Source organism: Toxorhynchites rutilus, chromosome 3, assembly GCF_029784135.1.
Source record: "Toxorhynchites rutilus septentrionalis strain SRP chromosome 3, ASM2978413v1, whole genome shotgun sequence".
Lineage (NCBI taxonomy): Eukaryota > Metazoa > Arthropoda > Insecta > Diptera > Culicidae > Toxorhynchites > Toxorhynchites rutilus.
Genome location: NC_073746.1, coordinates 49,337,385 through 49,360,584, shown reverse-complemented (window position 1 = coordinate 49,360,584; position 23,200 = coordinate 49,337,385). Strand labels below are relative to the sequence as shown.

The following is a 23,200-nucleotide window of genomic DNA, read 5'->3' as shown; positions in this document are numbered from 1 at the left end:
CTTTCTTTTTTTTTTGCTTTGCTTTGCTTTGCACTCCCTTGTATGACAATTATGAACTAAGCAACTTAATTCCGGCTTGAACTTTCTGACCCGACTCGCTTCGTATGAAATCGCGGTACGGAACCTCTATTATCTGCTCACCACAAAACTATTCCACCAGGAGAAGCAACTTCTACTGATAAATCTTGCTAGCTAGGAAAAAGTTCAAAGTCCATTAAAAGTTCCGAATCTACTTTGCTGTGTATCGTCCTCCTCGAGTGCAGAAGAAGTTTGCATTTCGGGAGACAATACGAACTGTGTCCAAAATGAAGAGAAATTGAAATATTCCCAGATCGAAATTTTTAAAACAACATTAATAATGCATTTTGTTTGAGTTTTTGATGCATCTGCACTTCTCAAAATTGCAAATATTTATTGCATAAACTGTAGAGACACCGGAAGACGGCTGCCTGCTCACGAACTTGTTTGAATTCGAATTTGCACCGGCAAAATTGGCAGCAGAACGAAGACACATTGTGTCTTTGTTCTTTTCAACTCGAACACACGGCATCCTGCTCGAATGTCGTGCCCTAGAGCCATTCAAACGACGAAAATCAGCCGGGAGCACCACCTGTTCTTCCTCCATGGTGTAGTCACCACAGATGCAGAATATTTAGCTAATTTTGGAATCAATGAATGTACAGGAAGATATATTCCAGAGGGAGACGATTGTCAAAGCATTATATCTTCTTTCTCACTGCTCAATTCCATTTCGTTAGCTTTAATAGTCCATTACGGGTGGCAAGCATATTATTCCTACGGTTGGATGGAGGTAATTTATTATTATCATCATCATTTCTTATTGTACCTTCGTGCTTTGTGAAATGCTCTCAGGAATTGTTCCGTATCATTTATCACGGGAGCAAATTTTTTGCTCAGTTTAAAAAAAATCGAAGGAAAAACACTTCATTAATATGCTTTTATACCGTCATTTTTTTTTTCTTCTCTTCAACAGCTTCCACACAGTGCACAACTGCGACAGCATCCGGCTGAACGCGGGGCGGCTGCCCTGGAAGACGACGATCCGATTGTGGATGAGGAAGAAATTGATACCAATTCAAACAATTTGGGCGAACAAGCGCCCGAAAGCTCAATGCCTCGAACGTATCGTCCTCAGGAGTTGAAAAAATGGCGCCCCGTGCCACAGGTGGGCGAGAACTACGGAAAACCCGGCGAGATGGGTATGTTTCGAGAACATTGTGTGGTTTTGATATAAATTGCTCTTCTTTCTATTATTCCATTAATCTAAATATCCAACAATTCAGTCAATTCAGGAGTGTGTACGGATTTAGTATTGATTGTATCATGCGTGCCTTTTGCTATCTGTTTTGTTTAGGATCCGCTCTTCAGCTTTTACGAGTATACTCTTTGAATTAATTAGGTTAATAGTTATCTCTTGTTTGGCCGACTCGAAGCAGAATTACCAACAAGAGTGCCAAAAACAAATTATCGTTCTACTCAACTATTGTTGAGTTATTTGATTTTTTACAGTTAAGCAGTGATTCAGGTCCAACCCTGGATTTTCACAAAAAATTTGATATTACTAAAAGGATACCAATTTGGACGGATGATATGACCCTTGAGATAGATGGAATATTCCCCTCTTGTGTGCTAAAAAACAGACAGCATCTAAGGGAGCGATCGCATAATGTGTTCTGCGAACTCGCTGCATTGTCATGACATTACAGCGCGTGTATTCAAACAAAAAGTAAAGTCAGATCGGATTTGGTCCCACATATTGCTGGATGTATTCGGTTGAATAGAATAAGCGATGATTGTCTCCTAAGGGTACAGAATAGATGTGTAAAAGTGATTTGTCAATTACATTTCGTATATCCGACAATTTCGTTTTCGCTGTAATTCCAACGTTTTTGCGTCTGTACTTAAACTCTAGTTGATGTGTTTTTTAGAAAATTTCATATTTTCATGTTCTATAGAAAATTTCATATTTTCATGTTCTATATGTTCATGAATTATTATTAAGATACCATTAAAAATAGGATTATTTTCATATAAAAGATTTGATCAAGGTTGAAGAGAATATTTTGGTGGACAGATATTATATTATCAAATAAAAAATTATTCTTTGTATATTCAAGAATTTCAAAATGATAATTTGAAAATTTATTTGAGTTGTAATTTGATTATGTTTTATAAGGTGTTAGTGTCTAATATTCCCCTTTGTGTGCTAAAAAACAGACATCATCTAAGGGAGCGGTCGCATAATGTGTTCTGCGAATGTTATTAAAAACAATCGTCATGTATGTAGTTTAATGTTTCCTATTTTGAAACATGAAAGTCAGAAGGGTGGTGTCTGAAACACGGCCTTATTATTATCGAACCGACGAGAACAAACGATATTGAATTTTAGGTATGAGCTCTTTAGTACAAATAATTGGTACTACTGACAAGGCAACGATTCGAGAAGCAAAAAAAACCGATTTAAGCAAATTATCAAATTTACTCTCAACCATAACATTTACTGTTTGTTGTTGACTGTCTAGAGCGAAACTAAAATACTGAACTTATTAAAAATTCATATAATGTTTCAGTATCTCTTAACAAAATATCATCCCCAGCGCTCCCGAAAATCCGATTTTTTTCCAAATACTGCCCCACCAAATAGCAACAGAAAATCCAAACCTAAACGGTTGTGTGTTGTTGACAGCAACCGCTATGAAACTAATTTTCACCTTCAATTTTCCACCGAAGAACACAGTTCTCACTACTGGAAAATATCTTCTTCACATCCGGCTTAAAATGCGCTGCACTTTGACACCACTCTTAACTCGGAAACAATGCTCGAATTCACGAAAATTCAATTATCGATCGGAAAAAATCGCCATCAAGTCCGAACACAATGTTAAAACTCTTAGAAAAAGTAAACATCAATTTACTTTTTATTGCTTTTGGTTATTACTTTAGAATACGTCGAATTTCTTGAAATAACTCCTCAGTAGAAACTTTTGGTGGCCCTGGAGAGGACCGTTTCAAGGAATTAGCTGAAATTGGAAGATTTATGATTCATCTAGCATCTAGCTAAACCTCTTTGTGTAATATCAGCATTAAGAAATCATTTTGTTTGCTCGCTAGCGAGATTGATACTGTATGGCTGATTTATACTCGAACGGAACGGCGGACGGAGTCGATGTGTTAGTCGTTCGTTATTGGTGGTATGCACACAAATGGACATAACAAATATATAGGAATGCTTCAAATTTTCGTTAATTTACACCTATTACAAATTTTGGAATCGTATTGTATAACATACAACAACAACAAAAAAAGAAATCTTGAAAGTTTTCCATTCGTCAAAGAAATCTGTTATTAACATTAACACTTCTTCACTAAATAATGTGTTTTCTGAATTGGCAAAGAAACAAGGAAAAGATACCAGCGTACACTTTTGCTGGTATCTTACCTTCCTATGGTTACCTTCCTATAGAGACATGATCTAGATCAATTCTATTCCACATTCTTTGGAAAACTCCGTTGCAAAAAAATTGATTTTGCGTTTATGATGAAAAGTTTTGTCAGCCATCACTTTCTTCGATCTTTCAGGAAGCACGTAATATTATAGCATAACAACGCACTGGCGCACTTCGCCAAAGCCGTGAGTGATGTAAAGAAAACCCTTAACTTAGTAACGTTAGTGCACCCGTCGTGTTCTCCAGACTTGGTTCCGCATTAAAAATATTTTGGGTTTTCCGGACAATTGTGTGTTTTTTCATCGAAAAAATAACGGACAATTTGAATTCACACATCTGGTACATTGTTTTCGTTGATCGCGGCCATTATGTATGATTCTAAGATTTCAGAAACCTTCTCTCGTGATTAAATTCATTGTTCTCGATCCTTGCAATATACCTTCTTCCTTCAATCTGACAATAAAGAATTCGAAAATAACCTTTTTCATGTGGGAAGCACTTAGTGCCGAAATAGCTCAAGTTTCTACAAAAAATGTCATCGCAATAAAGTGGCTGATTACACGCCCGGACGATGACATTCTGGTACCACGCTCACCCAACGCATAACTAGTGGCGACGAGACATGGGTGTGATTTTTTCCTATTTCCGAAACTCAGATTACCGCTTCGTAGGACCCGTTTTGACAGAATTGAAACTATAAAACAAAAATTCGCTGTGTTCCTGAATACAGCTATAAAAAGAGTTGCAGTGACTGTATTGTTCATTAGAAGAAATGTATTGGAAAAAAACAAATTCCTGGTATAAATTTGACAAAATGTACATAATATTTAATGTTGAATCGCACGTGAACTCCATTTTTATGGTACTTTTACTTTTACTTTTACTTAAATAATTACTATTTCACAAAGTATTAAATTCGGTAATTTTTTAAGAATTCATATCTTCATTTCGGCGAACGGATGAACCGCGATGCGAAATATCCGCGAAAGCAAGATCCATAGTAATTTTATTGACCTTCCCAAAATTTTTCATCACTGGTAGACTCCTGCTATTTTGTTTTGATCTTGTTTTTCCATTTTCTGACCACTTTCTGTTTTGATAAAAATTGTTTTCATGCTGAAATATCTTTTTTTGTGTTTGCCTCATTTTTAACTGCCGCAATCTTGTATTTTGGCTAAGCGCCAAAAGGAAGAATTTCAGGTACGAGGTTTTTCTCGGAATTGCATGTATAATCAGAATACGCGTAGACTACAAAAATCAGATCTGTACAAAATGTGTGCAATTGACGGTAAAACATTGCCAATGACTTGATTTTTTGAAAAAAATGCAATGTTTAAGCTATGCTACCAACGTCAGTTTGTTGTGGAAACATCCATCAAAGTGTGCATCTGTTTCCAATTATTTTCTTCCAACATGCCGCCGTTGAGCGAAGCATGAGGAATCATTAGGGAGAAGGTTCTACATGTTTTGCGGCTTTATAGCATGCTGAAGATGAAAGACACTATTGGAAAATCCTTGTAATCAACAATTAAATTGATGAGTTTTAACTATCTAGTTATTAAGAAGATTGTTTATCTATACAGGTAAACTTCGATATAACGTACCCTCGTTATAACGTACCCTCGATATAACGTCACTCGATATAACGTACATTTTACCTCGATATAACGTACACATTCCTAAAATGCAAAGGATTTTTTTTTGAATATTTTTTTTCTGAAAGAACAATGAACTATCTGTGTTGTGATGCTAAAACTTGATTTGTACCTTTAATCAATCCCGATATACAGCTGGTTTTGTGATTCCGGATTCTAAATGAATCCAGTTTTAATCAACAGTACAAAGAGAAACATAATGAGAAAGTCTGGCTTCGTCTTCTAATTGAATTTATTCATTAACTTTACTAAAATAGCAGCACAATAATGTATTTTAGGCTACGTTTGTGAGTCCTTTATTATGCTTCGATATAACGTACAATTCGATACAACGTACAATTTTGAAAGTGAAATGTACGTTATATCGAAGTTACCCTGTAGTTATAAAAATATAATCAAGAATGAGCCCCTTAAAACGTATGTAACTGGGGCTGTAAGAATAAACGAATAATAAAAAAATAATCAATTACAATCTTGGAGTTGAGTTTTATTTTATAAATTTGAATATTTGACGATATTTTAAAACAGAGATTCTAAGTACATGATTTGTAGTTCTAAAACAATATTCACCTATAAATGTAGCACTAAATGGGGGTGGACTGTTTTTGATTAAAATATTTGGCATGACGAGGTTTTTGGAAAAATGGTTTTTTTTACAAATAAGAAGGCATGTGAACTCCCATTATGCTAAACGTCCGTTACGAAAGATTTTATTTTGTGGAATTCGCTGTTCACGCTCGTTCATTCTATGCTATCAGATCAGATTAAGAATCACATCGCATCACAATCAAATTACGTCACATAACAGCGGAAATGGCGCTTACGTCACACAGTGGTCCCTGAGAAAATGTAGGCGGCCAAAACCCAAAAAATGAAGTTGCATAAAAATAAATCCTATAGTCTATCCTGTATTCTATGATGTTTAAGGCATCTAGGATCACGTGTTTCCCATTCCCATTCCGCGCGCGCGTCGATGCCCTGACAACGCGATAAGATAACAGTTTCGCATGCTCGCCGGTGCCACTATTTTGCGTGTGTTTTTCTAACATGTGTTTTGGTGAAGTTTTTGAACGATTTTTTTGGCTCATTTGGTTTTTTGAAGCATTTTTAACGGAGAATTTGCATTTGTTGTCAGTTTCAAAATTCGTGTTAACATCACACAAAGTAAGTACAATTTTGGAAGTTCAATTTTGCTACGGATGAACTTAAAAAAAATGCCACACATTTCTCCGTAAAACTTTTTTAACGAAAGTGTTCCTCAAAGTGTCTCTTATCACTCAGCACTTGAATTTTTCACCCGAAATCCCCTCTTTTGGATTTTTTCTCAATATTAACCCGAAATGTTAATTAGAAATAACTGTTATTTGAAGATTTCATTAATAATGTGAATATTTTTGGGGATATGGCCTCCCAGTTATGTAATAAGAATTTATTCGATCAATTAAAAACAACTGGGCAGAATATAACTGCCTCAACTCCCGTGAGGAATTCATTATACGACTTCGTTATAGAAAAAAAAAACAAATTTAATCAACATTTCGTCAACTTTGCAAGCGCTTCTACGAAATAAAATTGGGAGATTGGTTAGTAAATTAGTAGAGAGATGGGGCTCTGCAAACAATATGGTGGATCGATTTTCAAATAAAGAAGATGTCTTGCTGATGTTGGAATTTGTAATTCCTCCGGAAACTGGTAATTGTAGTGTTTTCTTACAAATATTTTATATCGTTTTGTCTCGTATTCCGAACACTTAAGGTTTGATGGCCATTAAACAGTCAACAGGCTCATTACTCAAAATGGTACTCTTTCGCGAAATTATTTTGAATTTTGGATACAATAGAGCCTTCTTTTTCATTTGACTGCAATAAAATAAATTTACAAATACATATTCATGGTGAAAAACTAAAAATATGTTTAATCACTTTTGTCTCAAATTACGAACACCATTTTTGTCACTGACTCATATTCCGAACACTTTTGTCTCAAATTCCGAACAGCAAAAATGCAATTTAAAAAAAATCATAATTTTTAAACTACTGGACCGATTCATATGATCGATATATCAAAATCAGTTAGCTAGCCTTTCTTAGAAAAATGTTAGGCTCGCAAAAAAAATATTGACTTGGTTTTGTATTTATTGATTGTATTTGTTTTTTTTATAGTTTACATGGTTTTGGGACCAAAGGCGCATGAAAATCGTGGTCTGCTTTCTGATTTGGCAAGCTTACTGAAAAACGGACTCCTACGTCAGAATTCCTGCTGAGATAACGATCACATTAAACGACTTTCTAGCACTGATCCATTCAACTCAACAACGAAGATAAGAGACTTGATTTCTACAAACTTTATTTATGGACAAACTTCATCATTAAAATCAAATGCATTGAATTTTCAGTCAGCCTCCAATTGACATACCCGAATCTCAAGATCACGTGATTTGGGAGCACTGCGTTTCATTACGTGAAACGATTGTTGTTCCATTTAACTGCCATTTAGTGACATTGTGAACAAACTAGATTTCTCACTAATGAATGAACTGATTACAAACGCGCTAATAACTTCTCACATAGTTCAACAAGTCCAAGAGTGAAGATAAGCACCCAGCTTATGCACTCTCCACTTTCAACGCGCTTACCTTCGACACCCGCCTTGTAAACAATGCCAGACATTATTCTGTCTTTTAATGAAGCTCTACTCTCAAACATCGCCCCAATTCATGATTTGATTTGCCATTGCACTCTACTCTGCCTCCAGCGTAATTTGTTCCATTTGAACAATGAATTTTCAACAGATTCAACGGATTACCGGTTGGGAACGCAACGCCGTGATGAACCCATGGCCCCATGAGCACAAAAAGGTTGAAGAGCAACTTTTCCTCATTTCGATGCACTGTCGGATAGTTTGCTCACATTAACAGTTCTAATGGAATGGTCTCTCGACTGGGCTGTGAATTTCAAGCCTTACTCGTTAGCATTGCATCGTTCTCGGGATTAGCATCCGAATACATAATCGTTTTATCCAGCATCCAACAAGTGGACCTGGGAGGAGGCAATCTGAACAGTGATAATCCCACCGTTCGTATGTTCGATGCGTTTGGTCGAAACGAGCAGAATACATTCTCACTAATCAATCCGTTTTCATTATTTCTTCTCAAATGAAACAGAACGTCCCTTCGGATATACACTGAATTATTCTGATGTGTTTGGTCTTGAATTTTTCCACAGGCAAGCCAGTGAAAATCCCTTCCAGCCAGCAGGAACTAATGAAGGAAAAATTCAAGGAAAATCAATTCAACCTCCTGGCCAGCGATATGATCTGGCTGAATCGATCTCTAACGGACGTGCGGCATCATGAGTAAGTAACTAAATTTTTTCAGTTCGAAAACTTTGTTCCACTTGCTTACATCCTTATTGTGTGTTTGTGTTTTGAGTTTTGTTTCGAAAAAGAATTCTCTCTCGGGCTAAGCCACCTAAATTGAATTTTTTGCCTTCGGAGAATTTCACACAAAAAGATTGACATATAGGGGAAGGGTGGTAAAGACGGACACCCTTAGTAAAAGTTGAGTTTTTCATGAATTTCACAAAAAATATGTAGCTATCTCACCACCAATTGATAGTCTAGGGCACTTTTCATAATAAAATTTGTCTTTGAGGCAGAAATTTTGAAAAATGAATGTGTCCGGCATCTTTGAAAAAATAAGATTGAGTCGGGTGAGACTTGGCGGGAAATTTGGACACTTGTGGTGCGAAAGATGGACACTAACTGAAAGTTCAAGTTTATGCACTCGATAAGTATTGGAGGTCTTCAAATATGCCTTAAAAATGATCTAACAAAAAGGCTAGACTAAAATCACCTAGAAAGGCTTGTAATTTTTCTCATTTTTTCATGTCTAAAATAGCTTTCGGTATTCGGAATGACAAATTCGGATTACGTTTTAAAAACCGCTGTGCTGATTCGTCCATGATATCTGGTTGCAATTGCAAACGTAGTTAGTGGACATCTGTTAATATAAGAAGGAAGAGATAATCAAATTGTTTTCAAAACTAAATGTTTGTCTTTTGTCGGTGGAGTGTCCATCTTACCCGACTTGATTAGTATTTTATTCTCGTCAATATTTCTGGAGTAAAAATGAGAAAACTTCACCGCTGATTCGATAAACTGGAAAATAAGTGAAAAAATTACTCGATAACAATGAGAATCTTATTATCTGCAGACGAAAATTTAAATCGAGCTGCTCTTTGTAGATTGTTTTTATTTACAATTTTAACAGAAAGCCAGCTAGGTGTACACAGTAAGTGTCAAAGGTATTGATACACTGTATAGCACTGTATGTAATTTATCAATTATAAAAGGTGTCCGCCTCTCCTATCGTATCCATTTTTCCCGACTTTCCCCGATTACGTTTTCTGATTGTGACAATCGGTTTTCCGCATGAAACTCAATCTGTCAATCGATCAAACAAATCTTGGCGAATGCGCTGAAATGACGGAGAAATGTTCATGACATAAAAAACATTCCTGCCCTCGCACTGTCTTCAAGTATCAAAGCGCGTCTGCTTTTGAGTTAGAGTTCATAAGGCAAGTGATGGAGCGGCAAAAATCACAAATTGACTTGACTAATGTCACAGGTCATGTGACGGGTCAATTTTCCTGCAGCGGCAGATGACTTTCGATCCGTTGATGATTTCTGCTCAAGAATATCTACAGGAGTCAATCATTTTCTATGCGAACGATGATGTCTTCTTTGTTATTTTGTAACCAATTTTGTAACCTTTGTAAGCAAAACCAAGGTCAACAGGTAAAAACAAAAGTCACGTTGAGAAATCATGGACTATCGTATGGGGCATAAGTCGCATAAATCATAACCTGTGTTTTCATGACTTGATTCTAGGCCATGTTTTGCATTATCGAGAATGACTGACGATTTGTTTACATAACATTCTTGTCTGTTTAAAGGCACATGCTGATTTCTTCCCACCAATATACTAAGAAAAAAATCTAATAGCACATTTCCGAAAGTTTCCGACCTTCACACAGCGATACACGCCACTGGTCAGTGGAGAGCTTTGCCGGATTTCCGACCGCAGTTCTGCGCTGAAAACTGAAAGATTGCTATGGCTGAGGGTGCCAAAAGCTGTATGCCTGACGTGCGAAATACCGCATTCGAATGGTGAACCGACGTCGTTGGAAGACATTTGATTCAACTGAATTCCGCACGTTTTGCACTGATTGACGGCGTGAACAATTGCGCACGTCTAGCAGAAGCAACATATATTACTCAATCCGTGCTTTCCGGACAGAGTCTTTCCGCTGCCGCTGCCAACCCTGGAATGAATGTGTGTTTTTCAGCATCTTATGTGTCATGTCGGAGCTAGATTTGCTTCCGAATCGAGCGATTTATCGTTCTGTGGCTTAGCGTTTGTTACTTTTTGTTTCATTTTCAATTGATACAGCAAACACACTCCCGTGTGGGTTCAATAAAGGGTAGATTGAATCTATTGAATCTATAAATCAGATAACGGATTTAACATCAAATGGCAAATGGAAAATACACTGGGATGTGAGCCTGACCATTTCTGATTTCAATGGATTATTGGGGAAAGCGCTGGAGTATTTACTCGGCACATCCATTTTATCTATGGAATAAATCTTATTTTTTATAACATAAAGTGTTAGGGAACTATGAGATTAAAAATCATTTATGCAAATTGACTTCTATACTCTTGGCTTCTTCCCGGAACAGAAATTGTGCACTTATAGAAGTACCGGACGAATTTTGTTATAGAGCTATTCCACACACTGTAATACAGGCAAACCTTTTTTGTGCGGGGGATAGGGACCGCACAAAAAAGTCGCATAAAAAAATCGTGCAAAACTTCACCAGCAGCTTCAAAAAATCGTGTTCTGTACACATTGTGAAAAATACTTTTTTTTGTGCGGTAGATAGTGACCGCATAAAAAAAGTTTCCCCCAAGAAAATAACTCAAATCCACGCCATTCACCGTTCAATTTCTATTTGTTTTCCTGCTTTACGATGGGACACTTTGCCTTTTCGGTTGCGCGTGGCTGTTTTGTGCTTTTAGTAGCATGTCGAAACGTGTTGCTGTTAGAAATCATGTCATGCAAAAACTTTGAAAAACTTAGAGCATTTGATGAGAGGAGGGGAATGATTTCAGAAGTGGATAATTGAGACGCAAATATGCTTTTTTTGCACTGAAATGCATATAAACCATCTAAAAAAACTAAATGGACGATAACTTCGTCAAATATGCTTCTTTTCATTGGGAGAGTTTGACTCTACTAATACAGGGTTTTCCAACTTTAAATTCCGAAAGTAAATTGAAATAAAACACACTTAGAATTCGAATTTCGATGAAACTTTTATTTCAAAATAAAGTTTGGTTTATGCCATTATGTGTGAAATACAACATCATTCAAATGTCCACCTAGGGCTTCCTCGCACACCTTGATCCGGAACAGGTAATTTTCGATGACTTTTCGGCACATATGGGGCGGTATCTGGGTCATAACTTCACGAATGTTGTCTTTCAAATGTTCAAGAGTTTGCGGAGAGTTGGCATAGACACGGTCTTTCGCATAACCCCACAAAAAAAGTCTAGCGGGTTCAAATCGCATGATCTGGACGGCCAATTGGCATCACCAAAACGCGAAATTATGCGTCCCTCAAATTTCGTTCGCAATATAGCCATGTTCGGTCGTGTTGTGTGGCACGTGGCGTCGTCCTGCTGAAACCACATGTCATCCGTATCCATATCTTCAATTTGTGGCAAAAAAAATCGGTTAACATGCGGCCATAGCGCTCACCATTCACAGTTACCGTCTCGCCGTCCTCATTTTCAAAGAAATACGGCCCGATGACTCCACCAGACCATAATGCGCACCAAACAATGACTTTTGGCGGATGCAATGGCCTCTCAACAATCACGTGTGGATTTTCTGAGCCCCATATACGGAAATTTTGTGTTTACATAGCCACCGAGCTCGAAATGTGCCTCATCGCTGAAGAAAATATGATGCGAAAATTCAGCATTTTGCTGCTGTTGTTCGTTCACCTAATCGTCGTATGCCCGACGCATTCCATGGTCACTACGCTCTAATTTTTGTACCAGTTGGACTTTATATGGATGTAGGTGCAAGTCCAAATGCAAAATTCGCCACAATGATGTGTTTGACAAGCCTAATAGCTGGGCACGCCGTGGAATCGAAACATTCCGTGGAATCGAAACATCCTCCACACTGCCAGCAACAGCAGCAATATTTTCGGCCGAACGCACATTACGATGATGCACAGGTTTCACAATATACGCTACGGATCCAGTTTGTTCGAATTTACGTACTACATTAGAGATTGTGTGCTCTGTAGGCCGTCCATGACGACCAAAATCCGTCCGTATTGCTCGAAAAACATTTGCCGGTTTTCATCATTTTTATAGTATAATTTAACAAAATTAACACGATGTGCGATGCTAAAACGATCCATATTGTAAAATGGCAGACATTCAACTAACGATATGACGCTTTGGTTGACAGCTATGTCAAACGGTTGTCAGCGCAGGGCTGTATACTTTCGGAAGCCCGAAATGAAAAACCCTGTATATTGACAAAATATTGATTAAATATTGAATAATGTTTTTTCTAGGAAGCATAGACCAGCAAAACCAAAGCTTCAACTTTTGGGTAAACCGATCACTCATGCTATGTCATTCAAGTATCTTGGGGTCTGGTTCGACTCCAAATATACTTGGGGGGCCCATATTAGGTATCTGAGTAAAAAATGCCAACAAAGAATAAACTTTCTCCGTACAATTACCGGCACCTGGTGGGGAGCCCATCCCGAAGATCTTCTAATGTTGTATCGAACAACTATTCTCTCAGTGATGGAGTATGGCAGTTTCTGTTTTCAATCAGCTGCCAAAACACACCTCATTAAACTCGAGCGAATTCAGTATCTTTGTCTCCGTATTGCGTTGGGATGTATGCCCTCAACGCATACCATGAGTCTCGAGGTTTTGGCAGGCGTACTCCCACTAAAAGATCGCTTCAATTTATTATCTCTTCGGTTCTTCATTCGGTGTAAGGTTATGAACCCATTGGTGATCGGAAATTTTGAGCAGCTGATCGAGCTAAATTTTCATTCTGGATTCATGAGCTCATATCATGAATTCGTCTCCATGCAGGTTGATCCTTCTTCGTATATTCCCAACCGTGTTTGTTTTCCTGACTACATCAATTCCTCTGTGCATTTTGATCTGTCCATGATGCAGGATATCCATGGAATTCCAGATTATCATCGATCGGGGATCGTTCCTACGATTTTCGAAGCAAAGTATGGGCGTGTCAATTGTGATAATATGTACTTTACTGATGGGTCCTCTATGAATGAGTCCACAGGATTTGGAGTGTTCAACAAATTTTTTAGCACCTCACACAGTCTTCAGTATCCTTGCTCAGTGTATATTGCTGAATTGGCAGCAATACACTGGGCGCTGGACAGCGTCGCCTCACGACCTGTTGAACACTATCACATTGTAACGGATAGTCTTAGCTCTGTCGAAGCTATCCGTTCAGTGAGGCCGGAAAAGCACTCGCCGTACTTCCTTGAGAGAATACGAGAAATTTTGAGTGCTTTATCCAGACGCTGTTATGTCATTACCTTTGTCTGGGTCCCTTCACATTGCTCAATTCCGGGTAATGAGAGGGCTGACTCATTAGCAAAGGTAGGTGCAATTGAAGGCGAAATTTATCAGCGTCAAATCGCCTTCAATGAATTTTATTCTTTAGTTCGTAAAAATACCATCGTTAACTGGCAACGCAAATGGAACGAAGATGAATTGGGCCGGTGGCTCCACTCAATTATCCCTAAGGTTAGCCTCAATCCGTGGTTCAAAAGTCTGGAATTGAGTCGGGACTTTATTCGCACCTTCTCCCGACTCATGTCCAATCACTGTTCGTTAGACGCGCTGCTTTTTCGTTTTAATCTTGCCGACAGCAATCTCTGCGGTTGTGGCCATGGTTACCACGATATCGAACACGTTGTTTGGTCGTGCGAGTTGTATCTTGTCGCCAGATCGAATTTAGAAAACTCCCTTCGGGCTGGAGGAAAGCAGTCCAATGTGCCGGTGAGAGATGTGTTGGCTCGGTTAGACCTTGATTACATGTCCCAAATATATGTTTTCCTTAAAGCTATCGATCTTCGAGTGTGATTGTTTATACATCCTTTTCCCCTCCTTTTCGTCCTTCGCGAGCTATCGGTTCCGTTCCTACTAACATTAGAATAAGTTAAATTGTAAATACATATTAGATGTAAGGATAGTTTTAAGAATTGAGTGTGAAGTGTCAGTGTGAATGAGAATGTGAATGTGAATGTGAGTGCGAGTGTAAACACACATCTCCTTACATCCCATCCTTTTCCTAATGAAAATGTGTCACCCTTCTAAACTCGAGTCGACCGCGAGTAATCGGTTTCCTATTTCATTAACCATAGAATTAAGGAAACAACATGTTGATATATGCTAGTTGAAATATAGTTAAGAGTTTGGCTCGGATTAATAAAAAAAAAAAAAAAAATATTGAATATTGACAAAAATAAACTTTGAAATCGGCTCAGCAACGATATGATGAACGCTATTTTGTGATCAAAAGATTTGATTGAACATCGATGGCGGCAACTTATAAATTTTAATAAATTATAGTATGCAATCTAGATTCAGAAAAACTATGTATAAGCATCATCAAAAACACAAAATAAATGAGTACTTTTTCATGCTAATAAAATAGATTTTTCTCTACAGCGAATATTTTCGATGATACAGATTTTTGGTACTAATTTTTAAAAGAAAAAGTACGGATGAGAAAGATCTGCCTTCAATAACAAAACTTTCTCTAGGTAGTGAATCATTATAAGAAAAGTAACTCTTTTCCCCCTCCTAATTAAAGGATCTCTTTTGACATTTTTATTGAATTCATTTTGACAACCAATTTGATTTTATCCGCATCACCCAGGTGTTGAGTAACAGAGAATATCAGGAAACAGAAATTGTCCAAGTCTGCCAAACAAACTCATGGTTTGGCAAACGATTTGTTCGTATACAAGACGAAGCACATGGGTAAAAAAAACTCGATTCCGATGTTATTAAAACTTTATGAACATATAGATTCGAAGGACAAATTGAATTAAATAAAGGTGTCACACATACGAGGGCGGTCCGATAAGTACTTGAAATAAGAAATAATGGAAAATCCGCCGTCGCCACGGCCAAATTGGTCGAATTGCACTACGCACTGCTGCCCCATCCACCGTATTCTCCAAATTTAGTCAAGTGCATCGAGCTAAAAAAAAGACTATGTTGAGAAATAAATCACCACTTTTCCATTTTTTTTGTTTTTTTCTTTGTAAACTAAGTACTTATCTGACTTCCCTCGTAAGAGGTGTATTTCTTGAACATGTTCTGTACAAACTGTCAATGTTTTTTTTTTTAATGAAAGAATGAAAATTGGTTTATTTTTAAATATTCCAACATCGTTGGAAGAACCGGGACAAAAATCGGACGGTGAAAAACATAAAAACTAAAAAAAACACGAAAAATTAAAATTATGTCACTACTACAAACAAACATATGCAAGAGAGAAGCGGAGAAGAGCAAATATCGCCGGCCGGAAGTGTTTTCGTTTGCACGCCAGCCACACGCCAGAACCACGTTCACGACATGTCAGTCTGGTGTGAACACATCGGTAAGAACACACACGATTAATCGTAAGCATCACACGCCCCGTCCAAGCCACGCTGACGCCCCGCTGCAGTGAGAACAAGGCCTTATTCTCAAACTGTGAGACCGTATGCGCGAGTGAGGGTTAAAAAAAATTTCTTTCCCAATATTTATGCTCACAGCGCAAATACACATCAAAGCTAAAACATGTGAATAAGACAGTGGTTTTCAACCTTTTTTGCTCAATTCCCCCCTTTAGAATATTAATCCCAGTTCATCACCCCTATCAGTATTTTTTTAGAAAGTCTGTAGCATATCAGTAAAATAATGTAAGAATACAAACGGATTTCAAGATATATTCGTAACAAATTTAAGTTTATGCTTGTATTTGATTACAAAAAAAGGTATATAACGCTGGGCAAGTCAGTATGGCACCTGCGCTTGAAAGATTTCCGCCAAAATCGTAATTCTTGGAAACGTTGTCGAAAAACACACCTCTTGTCTTCGATATCCACTCTGTTACGGTGTTTTGTTCCCATAAGCAGCATTGTAGGAAATCCAGATTAACATAAATTCTACGCAAAAGACTACAACACTCGTAACGCTTTTTCCTCATATCATTTCCGATCATTTGTAGATCGATGAGTTTGTTCTGAAATTGATCCGAAACTTTCGTCCCTGCCAGTCATTTCAATCCATGTTTAAATTTGTTCTTTGATATAAGGAAAACATGTTTCAAGTTTAACTTGTTGTAAAAAGCCTTGACAAATGCTGTATTGTTTCGTCGTCTTTCTATCATCATTCACTGACGAAAGTCTTTCAAAAATTGCGAAGTTGTTCAATTGAACATTACATTTCAGATTTGGAAATGTTTGCCGAGGATCGCAAATTTTTGGCGTATCCAATAAATTTTTTGTGGCAATTTCAGCTAATAATTGTCATCTTCAAAGCGAACAAATGTGCAATATTCCCTTGAACAATTCCCCCCTTTTGATGACCAAATTCCCCACCGATTGAAAATCACTGGAATAAGAGGTTTCAAAACAAGAGACTCGTATCTTTTAAATAATGGTTGTGTCAGCTCCAGACATTTATTAATCTCAGAATTACAGTCTTTAAAACATCGCAAAACAATGATTTCTAGCAAGGAGCAAATTTGTATTTACTCGCGTGTATTTATCAAACAAACCTTGTACGAGTGAGCAATAAAAATGACGAGAACTAATCGATAATAGGTCAAAACTGTAATACCTACCGAATAAAATTATATAGAATTTTTCTTGTTGAGAGAACTTCAAGAGCTTGAAAGGAAAAAAAATAAATTACTTTTAACAAATCAGGCACCTCTTACGCCCAGCTCTCTCTTCAATTCACATTAGTCTTCCAAACAAGGAGAAACAATGAAAAAACGTGCAAAACGTTTAAGTTCGCAAATAATTAGCGATAATTTGACTGTTTTGTCTATTTCCCAACACATTTGACTGTTTTTTTTTTGCGTGTTCCGTGTGTTCCGTACTAGCACTAGCACTTTTCGGTTTAAAGAGTGAACAATTATCATAACAACCCAACTTATATTCCTGTTGCTACTCCTTTCGTTTCTTGCAGCTGCAAAAAGAAGCACTACTCCGCCAAACTGCCAACAACCTCGATAGTGATAGTGTTCCACAACGAAGCATGGAGCACGCTGCTGCGAACAATCTGGAGTGTAATTAATCGCTCGCCCCGGCCCCTACTGAAGGAGATCATCCTGGTGGATGATGCTAGCGAGCGGGACCATCTTGGCAAGCAGCTGGAGGACTACGTGCTGACGCTACCGGTGCACACGTACGTGCTGCGGACCGGCAAGCGCTCCGGACTGATCCGAGCGAGACTGCTCGGAGCCAAACATGTGAAGGTAAGTGCTGTGTGTCTGGAATGGAATTACGTTACACGTACAGTGGTCTGCAATAAACCAAAATAATATACATTTGTGAAGTGGCGCTCTTCGCATTTGCCACACATTCATCGCCTTCGCACAGCTTCATCACCAGTCATTAAGAAGTAAGTGTTGCGTCGTGCCTTCGAATGTTGAGCAAATACGGTGCAGGACAATTTCGTATTGACAATTCAAAGACACACTATGGGATAGTTTCCTGTAGCAATACAAACTGGTAGTGCTTGACCGCCATTCGATTTTCATACAATCTACTCTACTGAACATTTCTATCTGTGCCTATCAAGCTAACATCAACGGAACAAAAATGAACGGCATCCTAACAGCATCGCTACCAGTAAATCTCACACGAAGCGGCAACGTCATGGTCAGCGCCAACAAATTGCTAGTTCCGAAGAAGTACATGGTGGTTATTTTTATATTTGCTATATAAATTCGCTTATTTTTACCGTTTCAGTAACATAGGTTTAAAGAAGCCTTAACCTATGCTTAATCTTCCTAAGCTTAAACCTTCTTAAACCTATACTTATATCTATTTACAATTTCACTAATTCTATTATGTGTAAGAAGAGAATCGATTGCTCGCGATGGAACAAAGGTTGGGTATTAGGGTGTAAGGACAATCACACACAAAGATCGATAGCTTTAAGGAAAACATATATTTGGGACATACAATCAAGGTCTAACCTAGCCAACAAATCTCTCACCGGCACATTGGGCTGCCTTCCTCTAGCCCGAAGGGAGTTTTCTAAATTCGATTTGGCGACAAGATACACCTCACACGACCAAACAACGTGTTCGATGTCGTGGTAACCTTGGTAACAAATGTAGAGATTGTTGTCGGCAAGATTGATAAGAAAGAGTAGCGCGTTTAAAGAACAGTGATTGGACATGAGTCATCTCGTATCTTCTTAAGTAAGTACGGCGAGTGCTTTTCCGACCTCACTGAACGAAGAGCCTCAACAGAGCTAAGATTATATGTTACAATGTAATAGTGTTCAACAGGTCGTGAGACGATGCTGTTTTACGCCCAGTGCAGTGTAATTCTAAATACGTTTGAAAATTATCAGGGGTCCACGTTTCCGAAAATATTTAAATACATTCGATTTTTCCACATAAAGCTTGGAACATTCGCTATCCCACCATAAATTGAGAGGCCTTCGACGAAAGGTAAAACCTGGGATGGGTTTCGTTTTAGCGCGAACTGCGCTGTCGTAGATGAAACGAGAAATGAAGTTATATTCCTTCAAAGGAGGTTAACCATCTCTTTAGTGGGTGGTTAGAGCAATCGCGTCCGCATATTGTTTCCAGTCAAAGTGTCTTGTGAGGTCATATGCCATGTTCACAGTTTCAGAAGAATACAACCCATTAATGATAGAAATATTGTTTGGCAAGTAGTCACTACCGTTGGGATCCTGGATTACATTCTACTTGCAATCTAACGATAGTGAATTCGAGCAAAGCGAGAGATTAAGAGCACTTGGTTTAACAGGAGGTTTAGGTACACGTACTGTTTCCCCAGTGTTCAAAACTGTCATATTGAATCTGTTACCAAGGTCATATATCAACAATGAACGGTTGTCATCGAACTGTTCTCCACCAGATTTCATCAAGATCAACCGTGGCTCAGGAAGGAGTGAGGACATAGCAGCAAACTGCTGGCCGCTAACCTTAACTCTCTGTGGTCAATACAAGCTGACAATGCAAAGGTCTTTGCATCTGATACTTGTATGACAAGCACCAGCTTCGATCCTATAGGTGGAAAGTCAATTTAAAAAAATTAGTGGCACTCATGATCCCCCTACGTATCGGTCATCACGATCCAAGCGTATAATATTAAAACCGTGGAAAGAGAGATCATTTTGATAAGAAAACCAAGTTCCGGAGTGAGCAAAAACATCACAATTGAAGTTGAATTTAATTAAAAATTTGAAAATTTAGGGTTAAGACTCCGAAAAATCCAGTGAAAATATCTCTGTGATATCTAACAGGGGTATCACCGGCGGGACTTGTCTTTGAACTTTGAGAGTGATCGCATTTTTGTGTGTGTTCTCGTTGGCTATATCTGCTACTATTTCTTAAACCGGCAGCGAAGCGAAAACATTTTTTTCGGTTAAAGGATGGATTGGAGAAGCGACCTTCAAAATATCCGCGAAAGTGCGTTTCAAACGCTCCTTTGAAGTACGCTTCTGTTTCTCCCAGAGACTGCTGTTAGTTTCACATGCCAAGAGCACATGTGGTGTCCCTCGAAATATGGACCCTTATGAGTCGTACTCCAGATGTTCGAGACGAAATTACGGTGAGTCTAATCACGACAAGGTTCGCGTGAAAGCGTTCAAAATTTGTGGCTAAATTCAACACCGAGAACGACAAGTATTCCGATAGAATTTCTTTCAGGAGAACGAGAAGCGAAAAGAACGTGTTATGTGGTCAACTGATTTGTTCAAAGTGAACGTATATTTCTTTTGTGGTTGGTGGCCAAGCGCGGCAAAGAACTGAAGGTTGATAGTGCTGGACAAAGGCTATTGATTTGGTATCTGTTCAATTTGAGGCAATAATTTTTTAGGGTGGTGCGCTGAATATTGGACTCAAATTATTCTTAACTATGGTTTGAACACCAGGGTTCGACCACAAGTTGCTCTTCGCAAATGGCACAGCACTCCTTGTTGGCGCAATAAGCTGCTGTGTAACCAACTAACCTGATTTTTTGGCAAATCATGGGCTTTGGCACGAAGAGTCGCACCGGTAGCCTCAATTTGTCGACCATGATGTGGTCAGGAAGGGCGTGAATTTTATTTTTTCCCCATCATGCAAGACTTTCCCGAGTTGGCGACGGTTTAAGATTTTGACTTCCATCGAGGAGAGTTTCTTAAACTTGCCAACTCTTTTACTTTCTATTTGTTGAAGGTCTCCGTCGGGCAGTCATCGAGCACCGACGCATTTTTGGTCGCTCCGTATATATTTTCGGCACGATCAAACGCGTTTTGTTCCTCCCGCGATATCTGTTGATTGCAGTGTTTTTCAAAAGTGTTTGGAAAAATATACGTGTCGACGTACATGATTTGTGTTGCAGAGAAACTATCTAAAGTTTCTAGAAGCATTTTGATGTTATGGTGTTAATCTAATTAGAAACGCATTTTGAAGATGGATGCTAAGGCTTTTTTGTGTGTATGCTTTACTTTCTCTTTGAGCGCTCCAGTAATTCGATGACCAAGATAATAGGGATTTGTTCGTTGATATCCGTGATTAGAATTTTTAATAGCAGTAGAAATAAGAGAAAGTGTTTGTTGTTATATGCTATATACTGAAAAAAAGCATTCTACAAATCCAGTGCTCATTGATTGGATTCCAGTGTTAACTGATTGTAACAGTTTCGTGTTTAAGTGTCATTTTGCTCGAGGTGCTCTCCTTGCTTTCCTCCGAATGAGAGGAGTTGCTAATGATTAGTTTCCATGATTGTTTCGTGAGCGACAGGAAGAATGGAACGCAGCTAAGTATCATTTAGTCTCTTTCTTTTTGATGCTCAATGCTTTCGTGTTTTTAACTCAATTCTCGGTGCGAAAGTGTTGCCGTACGAGTTGTGTACGGTCGAGCGATTGTAGCTACCTACAATGGCGACGAAAGGAGGCAGCCTATTTTGTTCGCTTGTTTTGCTGGATTTCGGGTTGGGTGGAGGGTCACTGGCAGCTGTACCAGTGCAATTATGTGTAGCTGTTTACTTCTCGCGATTGCATACGATCCTTGTGGTCATATTTTCGCACAGAGGTTGATCAAAATATTCATCAAAATCCATCAAAATGGGGCTAGTATAGAACTATGGAAATAGCTTAGGTGTGTTAGTTTATATCATGATGCAGGACGATTGTTTCGAGATCAGTTCTCTCGGTTACCTTCTCAGGTTTCCCAAAGATAATTCTCCGATTTGAGTTCTATAAAGCGTACGCATGATGAATAACGGAATATATCCTCATATATTACACATTGATTGTAGAGGAATTCTCTCGGTTACCTTTTCAGGTTTCCCAAGGTTAACCATCCATCACCGCGATTGGGGTTAAATAAACACTACGCGCATTGAATAATAGGATATATCGCTGGTCTGATTGGTTTGAGCGGAGTTTTCTCGGTTACCTTCTCAGGTTTCCCACGGTTAAAATTTTGCAGTTGCAGTTGGATTTCGATAACAAATCATGTGAGAAATGAAAAATCTAATTAATGTTACAGGTTTTCCTTCTCAGTATACCTAAAGATCTCTGCTGCGTGTTGAGATATGAGATTTTCAGAATTTCGTTTTGTTGAATGGTCCATAGTTCGCGTTTCCATAATCACATCACTTACCTCAGTGAATCTTGATTTTTACCTCTCCCACCAACAACTATCCCTTCCATGATAAACGCTAGGGAACCACGCTATAGAGGCGACCCTTCTGGCCTTCGGGCGGCGAATATCAAACTAACATTCCTTCCCTTCCTCTGGTGACTGTAAGGACGTGGTCGGCGGCGTTATTGACCATTTAAAGCTCGAATCACCGAGAATTTCACAACGAGAATGATTTGCTAGTCCCAAGCGTCATTCTGTGTGTTCTTTGTGCAATTTGGTTGGTTTAGGTCGATCACGGAGAGTAACTACGAATTGTACTTGGGTAAAGTGACCAGATGGTCAGAGGTCTAACGCGAGACACAAAAAAACAAAACGTTATGCATATACGTTATGTTAATATAAACCATACTTTAGCGAGTCTAAACTGATCTGTATTATTTCTTTTCTAAGTATCGGCACTCAGTTGTGATTTTTGGTTTTTGGTTTAGATTTTGTTTACGCCTGAAAATCACTCGCTCAATCAGAGCAATCAGAGCCTGGCAATTCTACAATTTTCTTCAAATTACCGAATGGAATGCTCGAAAATTCCAATTCATTCTTCATCGATTTTAGTGTTAGCGTATGTATTCAAAAAAAAAATAGACCAATTTCGGATGGCGATGGAAGATAATTTAATGGAACAAAATTTCCTTAAATCTTACGTTTATAAGACCTACAACAAAAATGATTCAAGGCTGTTGATTCGCAGATGTAGCACTGTCAAGCAACTTGATGAGTTTTTCATACTGCAAGCTCCACCCCCACAGTGAAGGAGTTGGACATCCTGAGGCACTTTGTGTCCGCCAGATATAGCCGATCTGGTATTTACAACATCATCTCCTTGCCGCTCCTTAAGCCTGGAGATCGAAGAAACCGGCCAAATGGTGAAGTAGAATCTAGCCAAAATGGAGATTTTTATGCGGAAGCGTCAGACGAGACCGGCGTATTTGAGCAGCAGGCAATCACCCAGAAGGAGTATCTTGTGGTGGTTGAGGTGAATCATGTGAAATACTTCTTTCCAGCGGAAAAAGTGAAAAACTTCTTTTTCGCTGGTGAAAAA

At 38.4% G+C, this 23,200-nt stretch overlaps 1 protein-coding gene across 4 annotated transcripts in view; it reads left to right on the top strand.

Moving 5' to 3' along the window:
- LOC129774925 (polypeptide N-acetylgalactosaminyltransferase 5) overlaps nucleotides 1-23,200 on the top strand; it is a 162,761-nt gene that overhangs the window by 113,350 nt on the left and 26,211 nt on the right. For all 4 annotated transcript variants that reach the window (XM_055779003.1, XM_055779004.1, XM_055779006.1 and 1 more), the window contains 3 exons: nucleotides 995-1,220; nucleotides 8,347-8,476; nucleotides 17,454-17,742. In XM_055779003.1, coding sequence (XP_055634978.1) covers nucleotides 995-1,220; nucleotides 8,347-8,476; nucleotides 17,454-17,742 — 645 coding nt within the window. The remainder of the gene's footprint in view (nucleotides 1-994; nucleotides 1,221-8,346; nucleotides 8,477-17,453; nucleotides 17,743-23,200) is intronic.